Raw genomic sequence first — 11,574 nt, 5'->3', positions numbered from 1 at the left:
AACAGGACCAAGAAAGCCAAAACACAAGGAAGAGGGGGGGGGGAAAGAAGACCTGAAACGCCTTGAGGATGCGCGCCACGCCGCGCCGTTGAACTTGAGGAGGCCTCAAGGGCTGAAAGCTGAATCTTGATGTCTTGAGTCTTGACGTCCTCTGGCGCGCGCCGTGCGCGGCAAAAAGCTTGATTCCTCCGCGTGTACCAGATTGTCCACCACAGCGGGTGTATGATGACTTGTCCGCAGCATGTCGCAGTCCCCGGAGTCTGAGTTCAGTTCGAACTCAGACGATGGGGCGGCATGGGATTTCGTCTGAACCAAAAATTTTCTTTGTCAGATCATCTCATCAACTCGAATCTAAAAGTTTATTGATCCTTGTTCACCGATATACTCGCGGAGCTTCTGAGTTTCTCCTCTCAGCCCCGCGCCGATCCTTTTCCAGATTCCTCTTCTTAAGATCACTGTTCCCCGGTCCAGTTCGCCGGTTTTTCCCCAGATTCTCAACAAACAAACCACCGCCGACGGGAATCTACCTCTCGTCGTCTCAAACCAAAATCCCCCCCCCCAAAAATTCCGCTATCTCTCGAATCCTAGAATCTCCCCTGGACCACCGCGAAGGCAGCGCACAGCGCAACATTCCCTTCCAGTAACTGCCGACGGCCCAGCACCGGTCGGAGTTCCACATCGGCGCCGTTAATCTCGTTGTCAATTTTCAGAGCTAGGTTGCTGAGGTCGGTCAGAGCGGTGAACTGGGCCCGCGCAATCACAAGCGCTAATCAAACGTCCTTTTTGAGCCCCTGCTGGTACTGGCTCATTAGGGTCGACATTTCCCACCCGGTGTTTGAGGCGTGCTGGTTGAACTGGAATGTATAATGCGCCACAGATTTCGTCTGTTTCAGCTGTTGTAGTGCCTTCTCCGCCTTCGATTTTTGTTCAGTATTGTAATACATCATTTGAAACGCTGTGGCGAATTCAAGGTATGAGACTGGTTGGCTGGCGAAAAGCTTTGTTGTGAACGGTTGGGCCCATTCGCTAGCCTGGCCGGTGAGATAAGAGATCGAGAATATAATCTTGCTGCGGTCGTCGGGAAACATCCGGGGGTTGGAGAGGACGTATAGGCTGATCTGGGTCACATAGACCTCCGCCTTCGGCCCCTTTGTGCCGTCGTATTTGTCTGGAAGACCCACTTTGGGTCCTTTCGCGGGGGCTTCGTTCAGAGCCTGTGGGACGTTTGGCGGTTGTCCTGGTAGGATGGGCACCACTGCCGGGGCAACCATGCCGACTCTAGTCGCCGTGAGTTTGGCCTCGGCTCGTTGTCAAAGGCTCCGTTCCTCTTGGATGGAGGCTGCGAGTTCCTCAACTCGGGCCCGTAACGCTGCAGCATCGTCGTCCATTGTGAGGGTTTGCTTGTGTTCGGATCAAGTTCGTATGTTGCGGATTCTGTGTGGTCTGGGTTTGGTTCTAGTTTGGTAATCGTTCTGTTTTGTTCTTTTCTTGTTTGTTGGTTCAATTTTCTTTGTCGGCCTTGTCCCCGCATGTAGATCTAGCAATATGTTAGGACTGGTCTGAGGGGGTTGAGAGGCGGTCTGGTGGTCCTGGCTAGAATGTAGATTGCTAGATGGGGAAACTATGATGATCTCCCCTGAGCGCCTCTAAGTAACAAAGGCGCGTGACATGTATGTACAACTGAGTGACATGTCCTCCCGGGGCAGCGCACGGCGCGTGAACGCGGCTCATAACAATTCAATTGACTTCGTTTCAATCTCCTTTTCCTCAAATTTCCGACCTTTTCTCTTGCGGATCTTCAAGTAGAACACAATGGGCCCGCGACCCAAGCGTGAGGAAGGATATGCAGTATGGGGAACTCGCGGGAACACAAACTATGAAAGTAAGTTCCTCCCATAGTATGCATCCCCGGGTAGCTACTACCGCATCATCAAAAACCCTATCTAGTGCCACACTCGTGAGCAAATCCCCCAATCTTCCCTCTTCTCCGGTTCCAGGCGGACCTTCATCCCATCAAGAACGTCTCTGCAACAAGAATAAACTAGCTTTGTCTTTCGAGACCCTCCGCAATGAGGTTAATCTAGGCCTGTCTGCAGAGACCCTCCGCAATGAGGTTAAACTTCCGAGCCTCCGCGACGAGGGGAAACTGAAGATCCTCCAAGATGAGGTGAAACTATTTCCACAGCAAGATCATCCCCGGGAATCTGGCCAGCAAGATCTCCGAAACGAGGGTAAATTATTCACCTACAGTTTGGCGGCGGAGGGAGGCGTAGTGGATTTCAGGCTTCCGTGGAGGATGGGAGAAACAAAAGTAAGTTCCTCCCAATGTGCACCTCCGAGGCAAGATGCGCCCCTGTTTCCGAAAACTCTATCTCGTGCCACAGTCGTGAGCGGCCCTTTTCCTTTTGGTTTTTCATTTGCAGCAAAGGCCGCTTTTGAGGGACGTGAGGAGCACCGGACTTGTCTTTTGATTGAACATGGGCTGGATCTTACGGCGAGGAGCGCCATTTTGGACGCCTGGAGTCGCGGAGAGCACTTGGTTTTCGCGACCAAATACAAGCCAGTATCGCGCAAGGTCCAACCAGTGAATGAGCCAATGCCTCTGGGACTCAACCCTCCACTTAGGCGTCCACCGTTGTCCCAGGACCCCTATCGAGGGCTTCCACGATCTTTGGCAGGACCATTTTTTCCGCGGGGACGGGTGACAGAGGAGAGGCTGAGCGTCGTGAACTTCGGCCCACAGGGGTGGCTCTATCCGGACAAACTTGACCTCATCAAAAATGTCTTGTCTTTTCAAGAACAGTCAATTGCCTTCACTCCGGAGGAAAGGGGCCTCTTAAAGGATTCCTACGGCCTTCCTTACATCATACCGGTAGTAGAGCACGTACCGTGGCAAAAGAAGAGAATTCCGATCCCAGCGGCAATAGCGGAGGAGTTCATCAAGCTGATCCGGGAGCGCGAGCGCAACAGACTGTACGAGCAATCCACTTCCTCATACTCAAGCCCCGTTTTCTGCGTTCTCAAGTCAAATGGGAAGTTGCGGGTCGTCTACGACCTCCAGGCATTGAACAAAGTCACTTTGAAGGATGCCGGTCTCCCGCCTGCAACAGAGGAGTTCGTGGAATCTTTTTCAGGACGGGTTTGCTACAGACTTGGTGACATAATGGGCGGCTTCGATGAGCGTGCATTGGACCCAATTTCCCAGCCCCTCACCACATTCAATACACCTCTGGGACGGTTCCAGCTCACCAGGTTGCCTCAGGGGGCCACAAATTCTGTCGCCGTCTATCAAGCGCAGATGATGTGGATCCTGCAGCCCAAGATCCCCGAACACGCCGGCATCTTCATCAATGACGGGGGAATAAAAGGACCAACATCAGACTACGACAACGCGGTACTATCTTGGCACCCCGGAATCCGTCGTTTCATATGGGAGTATGCTGAGACCCTGGAACGCATTCTGTTCCGGATCGAGGAGTCGGGGTTGACGGTCTCCGCGTCAAAACTAGCGGCGTGCGTGCCGGCCCTGGAAATTGTGGGGCATGTAGTATGCAAGGAGGGACAAAGGATGGCGGCGACCAAGGTCAACAAGATCCTCGCTTGGCCGACTCCGTCCAACCCCTCCGAGGTCAGAGGGTTTCTTGGTGTCGTGGTGTACGTAAGGATCTTTATCCCAGCCCTGTCCCAGATCTGTGCGCCGTTGCGTCGACTGACTCGCAAGGATTCCGAGTGGAATTGGACAGAGGAGTGTGTAGTTGCAGTCAAGTACTTGAAGGAGGTCGTCGGGAGGGACATTGTTTTGGCAAAGATACAGTACGGGCCCGGAGCAGGAAAGATCAAGCTAGCTGTGGACTCCAGTTTCCACGCGACGGGTGCGGTGCTTTTGCAGGAAGATCAAAACGGGTTGGATCAGCCGGCAAGGTACGAGTCATTGTTGTTTTCCGACGTCAAAAATAGGTACTCCCAGCCAAAATTAGAACTGTGCGGAGTTGCCCGCATGCTCAATAAGCTCCAGACAGTGCTGTGGGGGCAACACTTCAAGTTACAGGTGGAGGCACAGTCCCTGATTGAGATGATCAACGTGCCCAGCTGTAAGACTCCTAAATAGGGGTCTTCACTGATTGTCGTCGAGGGGCGCAAGGGACAAGGCAGAGAGCCGGAGAACGTTCTAGTATCATCGTGGGGGGGACTATATTGCAGGTAACTAGACCGGAGAGAGGGAAAACTCTCTCTGTAAGTACAACTGGAAGAGGGAGAAGAAGGGGAAAAGGAGGAATGGCTTACCTAGACCGGAGAGAGGGAAAACTCTCTACCGGACTAGGAAGGTGGGGGAGGAGGCAAGTCTATGTACTCGTGGAAAGTCTGTAATGATGTAAGCATGTGAAAGGCTATGTAAAATTCTGTGAGACCCCCAAGGGTGGGGCTCACACCAGCCTACCCAACACGCCGATGACGCGCTGGGTGGCTTTCATCCACCTTTTCAGTTTTGACATCGTTCATTGACAGGGAAAGCTTTTCACGATGCCGGACGGCCTTTCTAGACGACCTCAGGCAGACGATGAGTCTGATCCGCCCTCGTCGGAGTTTGACGAGGACGCCCCACATACCAGGCTGGTTCATGGTTTTGCAGCTGACTTATCCCCTCAGGCATATTCAGGACACCAGGAGGGATTCTGGCGACAGCTCGAAGACTTTCTGACGAGTTTGGTGAGACCAGAAGGGATGGACTCCAAAACGTTTCAGGCGATGAAGAGGAAATCATCAGAATTTTTTGTCCAAGCAGGGCGCCTCATGAAGAGAGGCACCCTGCTGCCAAGGATTGTCGTAACCATTCCGGATAAACAGCAAATGATCCTCCAACAACTCCACAAAGACTTGGGTCACCGCGGAGTGGCCAAGACGTATAGGCGGACGTCAGAGAGGTTCTGGTGGCCGAGGTTGAAGCAGGCTGTTATTCAATGGTGCCAGAGCTGCAAGGCTTGTCAAAAGCAAGACCTCCGGTGTAAGACTCAAAAGTGTTCCTGAGAACCTTCTGCTGAATGGAGAAGGGGATGATGGAGGTGCAAACTCTGCCCTTCTATACTATCAGATAACAAGACCCACCAAGGGAAGCTTGGCAAGTTTTAATGAAGTGATAGGGTTGGTTGGTTCAAGATAAGCTTGTTGATGACACTAAATAAATTGTTGTTATTGTTAATGTAAGGGTTGTCATGTATGTAGGTTGTTAAGTATATGTAAGACTGTAATTGTAAATGTTGGGGTGACTGTGATTGGTGAGTAATGAACTGAGGAGCTGATAACTGGGGAGGAGAGAGCTCCTTATATAGACAAAAGTGGAGCCCCAGAGGGCTTGTGGGTTAGGGTTTCAACTAATCTAGACAACAGTGTGAGGGATTCTAGCTGGTGGGAGTAGATACAAATGATGTCATAATGTGTCAGGGGTACATAAATGATGTCATAAGAATGCAGTAGGGCCGCATGAAGGCTGCGTAAAGTGACAGTAGACTGCATGAGTTGACAGGTGGATGCAGGGGGTGCATAAATGAATTCTGAGGCTGCAGAGTCAGTGTGTGATTGTGATGACCTCATAATATGGAAATAGAACTAGAGTACTTGATAATATGTAATGACTGTAGTCTGATGGGGAGATGTATGTTTGTATCCTGTGATGTGTATAAGCATAATGCTGTGATCCTTGACTTGAGTCTTGTGACAGGCTGGTGACTGGGTATGCTGAACGTGTGATGGGTGTCCAGTGTCCAAAGAAGTGTAGGTTCCAATCCTGCGGAGTTCAGGTGATGCTTCCAGTGGTGACTAGGGGTAAAATTGGCCGTAGAATCCATTTCTGGGGTCCATTTGGTGGTATCTTGAGGCGTATTGTGAGTAAATATGTAGTATAGAAAAAAACTTTTGATTTTTCACTTTTCCCTCTACCACACCGGCGACCCGCAGAGGCGAGATACCCAACTGGCGAACAGACCGTGTTTGGACGTGTGTAGATGGATGTGGTACACATCAAGGCCGGGGGTGCAAAGTATCTGATTGTCACTCGTGACGATTTCTCAGGCTGGGTTGAGGCAAAATTCCTCAACAACATCAACTCAGAATCCGTGGCCGCTTTCCTCCAAGAGCACTGGACAATGAGATATGGTTTGGCGCGGGCTTACTCGACAGACGGTGGATCGGAGTTCGGCGGTGCACTGGCAGAAATGTTGAGAGCACTGCCAGGCCAGCATAGGGTGTCAACTCCTTATTACCCCAAAGCTCAAGGCATGGTCGAGAGGGGACATGCGCCGCTCAAGTCCGCCCTAATCAAGTTGGCAGGCGAGTCAGGCAAGAACTGTCAAAAGTTCTTGCCACTAGTTCTTTTCGCTGATCGGACCTCGGCGAAACGCACGACCAGATACTCGCACTCGCCGTACAAAATTGTTTTCGGACAGCGGGCGGCTTTGCCCATTGACCTTGACATAGAATCTTTTCTAGGAGTTGATTGGGAGGCGGTTCGTGAAACCTCTGACCTGCTCGTGGCTTGGTCTAGACAATTCAAACGGAGCGAAGAAACTCGTCAGCTTGCTTATGATCGGATGATGAAATCTTGTGGAGAGTCCGTCCGCTACTGGGAAGAAAGGAACGCCAGCCAACTTCGTCATTCTCTCTCGCCCGGCGACCTAGTGCTTGCTCACAACCGTTCTCTCGAAGTACAGTGGGGACAACTCTTTGCCCACAAGTGGAACAGCCCGTATAGAATCGTGAAGCAAGTTAACGGAGGTTCTTACGTCTTGGCGGAGCTGGACGGCACGGAGCTGAAGCGCTGGTGTGCGGCGGATCAGGTCAAACAATATTTTCCCCGTGGAGGCACTTCTGAGCAAAAGTAAGTCCTCCCATGTGTATGCACCTCAGGGTATCCTCTACCGTTTGTTTGTAAGCATTACAATTGCCACACATGTGAGCCCGGCGGGACCTTCTTTTGTTTCTTGCGTTTTAGGATGGTGCGCGGCAGGAGCAGTCTAGGGATAGACTGCAAGTTGGGGGTAGATGTGGTGGCCACACCGGTTCAAGACTCAAGATTCTCAAGACTCAAGACTCAATTCTCAATTCTCAAGTCCAGCTTCCTCCCCTTCCTTCTTATTATTCCTCACTTCCCTTCCTGTCTCATCTTTTCTTTCTTGGTCCTAACACAGATCTGTCTGTGGGTTTATTCTTGTTTGTTTGTCTTTTATTTCTGGGCTGTTTCTTTCTTTTCATGGTCATGTTTATTTTCATTCCTCTTGGTTCCTCTTTCATTGCTTAGTGTTCTCATTGGTTTCATGTTTTTCAGCTCTTGGTTCTGTTTCTTTGTTTTTCTCCTCTTCATGTTGTCTGTTTCTTTTCTTTTCTCTGTTGTTTGTGTTGTGTGCGCGCGCACGGCGCGCGAGGAGATGATGAAACGTCTGTGACAGGCCTCCAGGAATCCAAGTTCCCGGCGAACTTGGAGGATAGGAGGCCATAGCATTCAGTCTGATCCACGACGGGCTATCAAGAAATTTGATTGACTTTGGATTATTTTCCGATACCTGCGCACCAAGCCTGATCCCTGAAACTCAACGCCCAAACACAAACGCCGCCGAGGATCCAAACCACGGCGAACTCTCAAAACCACCCCCCCCACTAGCTATCTATTTTCGATCACACCGGCGATTTCACTCGGATCAGTTTGAGGGCAGTCACTTGACACCTTCCCCTCACAGCGCTGCCGCCGGCCCCACTGAGCGGAGCTCCATAGCGGTTGTGCTGGGGTGGAGGCGATTAGTTCGTCGTACGTATTCATGGCCCTGCGAGCGCTTCGGGTGGTGGGGCCCGTGATGGCCATTGAGTTGAGGGAATATTGGGACTAGGGAAATCCCTCTGCTCCAATAGAGCTTTATATCAGCGCCCCCCCCCCCGGCTGATTTGTGGTAGCGGCCGCAATACAGGCCAAGACACGGGCCGCTGGATATTCATATCGCAAAGGATATGATAAGTCCCAACCTCACCCCCAAATTGGTGCGGTGGGAATAGTTCTTCAGGCCCGTTGGACCGAGCTGCCAACAGATGTCCGATGTACCAGTAAAACTGAGACCGTGTATGTTATTTGTAAAATAGAGAATGCTATATACAATAACATGAAAAATCATCCAAATGCCAGCGGGGCGCGAGGAGGGACCAAGCAAGGGAGAGACAACAATGTGAAGAAAAATCATCTGATCGCAACTGGGCCGCAAGGGCCGCGAGGAGAGTCAGGGCAAGGGAAGGAGAGACATCCCTCACGGCCCTCTGGCACCCAAGTTTCCCAAGATAGCTAACATCGCCGCATCGTATGCCTGGCGGGACTGCTCCTGGCGGGCCTGAGCCGCCTCGTATCGACGAGCCTCCTCCAGTCTGGCTAACTGGGCCTCTTCGCGCTCAGCCTTCCGGTCCGCCTCGCGCTGTCGTTCTTTGGCCTCTGCAAGCTTTAAGACCAAATCTTGATCCGCCTTGCGCTCCACATCTCGAGATCGCTCCTTAGCCTCCTCACGGTCCATTTTGGCTTGAGCCAGGTCATCTTGGCGTTGTCAATCCTTGCGTTCGTCCCGCGCCGCCGCCTCACGATGTTTGTCCCTTCGCACCTCCTCCATCAATCGCCTCTGCTCCGACTCAGCTAACCATTATTCCTTGCGTGTCGCTTCGGAACAAGCCCGTTTGTCCATCATCCAGGCGGTATTCGTCTCCTGCGTCTTTGCCATCAAGGCCCTCAGGGCCATCGCATCACTGGTGTCCTTCTTCGGGGCCTCTTCAGTCCGGCCCCGGCGGCGGGGGACGCTGGCGCCAACAGTCGGCGGGCGACCATTAAGTCCAGTTGATCCAGGGGTGGGGGTCGAAACTGGTGCGGTTTTGCTTGCAGGGACCCTATGGGTCGATCTAGCCGTCGGGGGTTCTGAGAGCTCATCATCCAACGATGGGTCTAGCGCCCTCTCGGCGGGCGTTAGTTGGTCGGATAGACGGTGGTTTTTGCCAAGTCTACGAGGCTTGGGGGCGCCCCGTTTGTTGGGTGGAGCTCCTTCCGCATTGTCCTCGTCCAAATCGGAAATTGGAGCCCCCACTCCCGCATCAGAGTACTTGTCTTCTGTCAGGCTCGGTGATGCCAAGAGTATGAATACTCCTCTAGCTACGCCGGCGACAGAGCACGGTGCGATGTAGCGCGCAGCAAATGCGCGGTAGAAGTGCAAAGTAGCTTAGGAAAAGCTACTTCTAATGAAACAAAAAAAGAGGTTAACGGAGGGGCCAGGGGCGCCTGGGGTGGTTTAGTGCCCTCCGCGGTTCTTACAGGGCCTGCGCACCAAATGCGCAGGGGTTTTTGTGTCCTGTGACTAAAGGGGGTAGTTGCGCGATTACTCGCACCCAGGATATAGTTTGGGATAAAATCCCGATAGAAAAGGGAAAAAACGCAGACTTACTCTCAGCGAGGGTCTGCGGTAAAAAAGACTACTGATTCAAGTAAACCGAGGTCGAGGCAAGGTCCGGCTGGCGCACAGGTCAATTAGACGAGGGCGAGATGGGAAAAGCTTCAAAGTGGTTATAAATGTATCTGGGGGACCTTGAATCGCCCAAAGGCCCCCATTTATATATTTGAGCTACAACCGGTAGGGTTGTAGCTCTGTTTAGTTATCCTTCCTTCGGTTCTTCGGCCGGAGGAGTAGAGCGTGGACAGGAGCGTTCGAGAATTCTAGTATCCACATCGCTCCTGTCATTCATCTTTTGGAGATGACGGGTTCTCTCCCTTGATCCGAGGGAGGGTATTTGATTTTCTAGTCATTCTCGGACTGTTCATCTGCGGCCGGGGAGATTCAGTAGTTCATTTTACTGCTACACTCCTCTGGCCGTTTCACATCGGTCCTTCTGTTGTTGTTTCTCCTAGTTCTATCGAACTGGAGAATGTCTCGCAACCCGTTCTCTTACCTTGAGAACGGGTTTCAACCAATTCATAACTGGTTCTCCAGCCGTTTTCGGCTGGAGTTCTACTATTCACCCCTCAACTTGGTTTAAGGTTTGAGGGGATATGTATTGCATAGTTTCTGGTGCGCTGCAATTAATATTCATTAATGAATACCCTTTCTATCCTTGTGCGCAGCGCTCTGCGCCGCTACTAATAGTGAAAGAATGTATTTTCTATCTTATCTTTAGCGGCCCTTTGCGCCACTACTACATATGCTAGAATTGTTAGCCGGGCTCTAACTTATTATAGTAGCCCGGCTGACATCTTCAGAGGACTGTCCCAATTCCTTGTGACCAAAGCCATCTGCGGCTTGGTTACCACTGTACATATTGCACAGGAATTCCCAAAGCTTACAGACAATGAAGCATAAGTCAGAATTTATAACCCATCAACAAGGGCCAATGGGAAAGGAGCATACCGGTAGGGAGAGTTTTTCCTCGGCCAACGCAGCATGAATCGCCTCACTCCGGGAACGAGCGACAACATCCTTAACAGCCTGAGACGGAGGAAAGAATTAGTTCATGCGCCCATGAGCCACACAATTCAGGGGGGTGAAACATACCCTATAAAGCACCATTATGGCGTCGTATCGACGCTTCAACTGCGCGCAATCGAGCTCAGCCAGGAGGGGGAATAGATCCGGATCAAGTTCGAAATCCTTGGCGAACTTTCTGAAGTTCTTGAAGCCGGCCTCCTTATTCTTGAGCTCAGTGTGCGTATCCTTCATGGATCTCCAGAACGCCAGGAGCTCAAGGGAGTTGGCATCCCCCCATACCAAGCGAGGAACAACGGCAGATGACTCCGTCTCGCGGATAATGCCAAGTGCTCGTTTTGCCGCGGCCTTGTCCTTGACACTGGCAGCCCGGCCCGCGGCCTTCTTCAACTGGTAGGCACGCCCAACCGCTGCCTCCTCGTCATCCTTGCCAATTTGTTCTGCCAATTGTTTGGCCTTGCGCGCCGAGCCCCGGGCCCGCTTTTTGTCACTGGAGGCAAGCGCGGCGGGAGCAGTTGCAGGTGGTTGTTTGAGAGGGATAGCCGAGTGAGGAATTGGGCCGGCGGGGTTGGGAAGACTAGCCAGACCGAGGGATTCCAAGCTGGGGAGTAGGTGATTGAGGGCCGCTGCATCTATCGGCACATACTGGACACAGGCTTCCGGGTTGTAGGTGATTGCACCACTGGGGGTTGTTTGTTTGATCCCCGTGTGGGTGTTTGGTAAGTACTGGCCACCGCGGTGCACATTCATAGGGATATACTGGCCGGCTGCTTGCTGGGGAGCCATTGGAAGGCGGGATTGGACAGGCGGGTGCTGTTACCGAGGGGCCAGGGGGGCTGCGTCATATGGGATCAACGACGGGTTGGATGTTTGGGGGATATACCCACAAGCGCGCTGGTATTGGCGATCGGCCTTGCTGGGGGTGTAGGGTTGGCCATTTGGAGCACTAATCACAGTTGTACCACTGAATACATCTGCAGCATGGCTGTGGGCGGAGCTGGAGGACTAGTGCGGGAAAGTTTAGTGCTGCGGAAAACACACATCAAAATCCTCACGATGGGCGGGTTTACTTGGGAAGTGGACGGGATAG

General features: G+C 52.1%; 2 protein-coding genes across 2 annotated transcripts; both read right to left on the bottom strand.

The window, feature by feature from the left end:
- Positions 1 to 8,282: 8,282 nt before the first annotated feature.
- Positions 8,283 to 8,540, bottom strand: PtA15_13A30 (uncharacterized protein; the record flags this gene model as incomplete). The annotated part of the gene is made up of 1 exon (XM_053162495.1): positions 8,283 to 8,540. One exon carries the CDS (start codon positions 8,538 to 8,540, stop codon positions 8,283 to 8,285), a length of 258 nt encoding a protein of 85 aa, XP_053026187.1.
- A 123-nt stretch (positions 8,541 to 8,663) lies between these two features.
- Positions 8,664 to 11,234, bottom strand: PtA15_13A29 (uncharacterized protein; the record flags this gene model as incomplete). The annotated part of the gene is made up of 3 exons (XM_053162483.1): positions 8,664 to 9,113; positions 10,410 to 10,487; positions 10,554 to 11,234. 3 exons carry the CDS (start codon positions 11,232 to 11,234, stop codon positions 8,664 to 8,666), a joined length of 1,209 nt encoding a protein of 402 aa, XP_053026186.1.
- Between the last annotated feature and the right edge of the window lie 340 nt (positions 11,235 to 11,574).

Source organism: Puccinia triticina, chromosome 13A (genome assembly GCF_026914185.1).
Source record: "Puccinia triticina chromosome 13A, complete sequence".
NCBI lineage: Eukaryota > Fungi > Basidiomycota > Pucciniomycetes > Pucciniales > Pucciniaceae > Puccinia > Puccinia triticina.
Note: the sequence above shows the minus strand (reverse complement) of the source record. Positions and strands in the feature narration are given on the sequence as shown.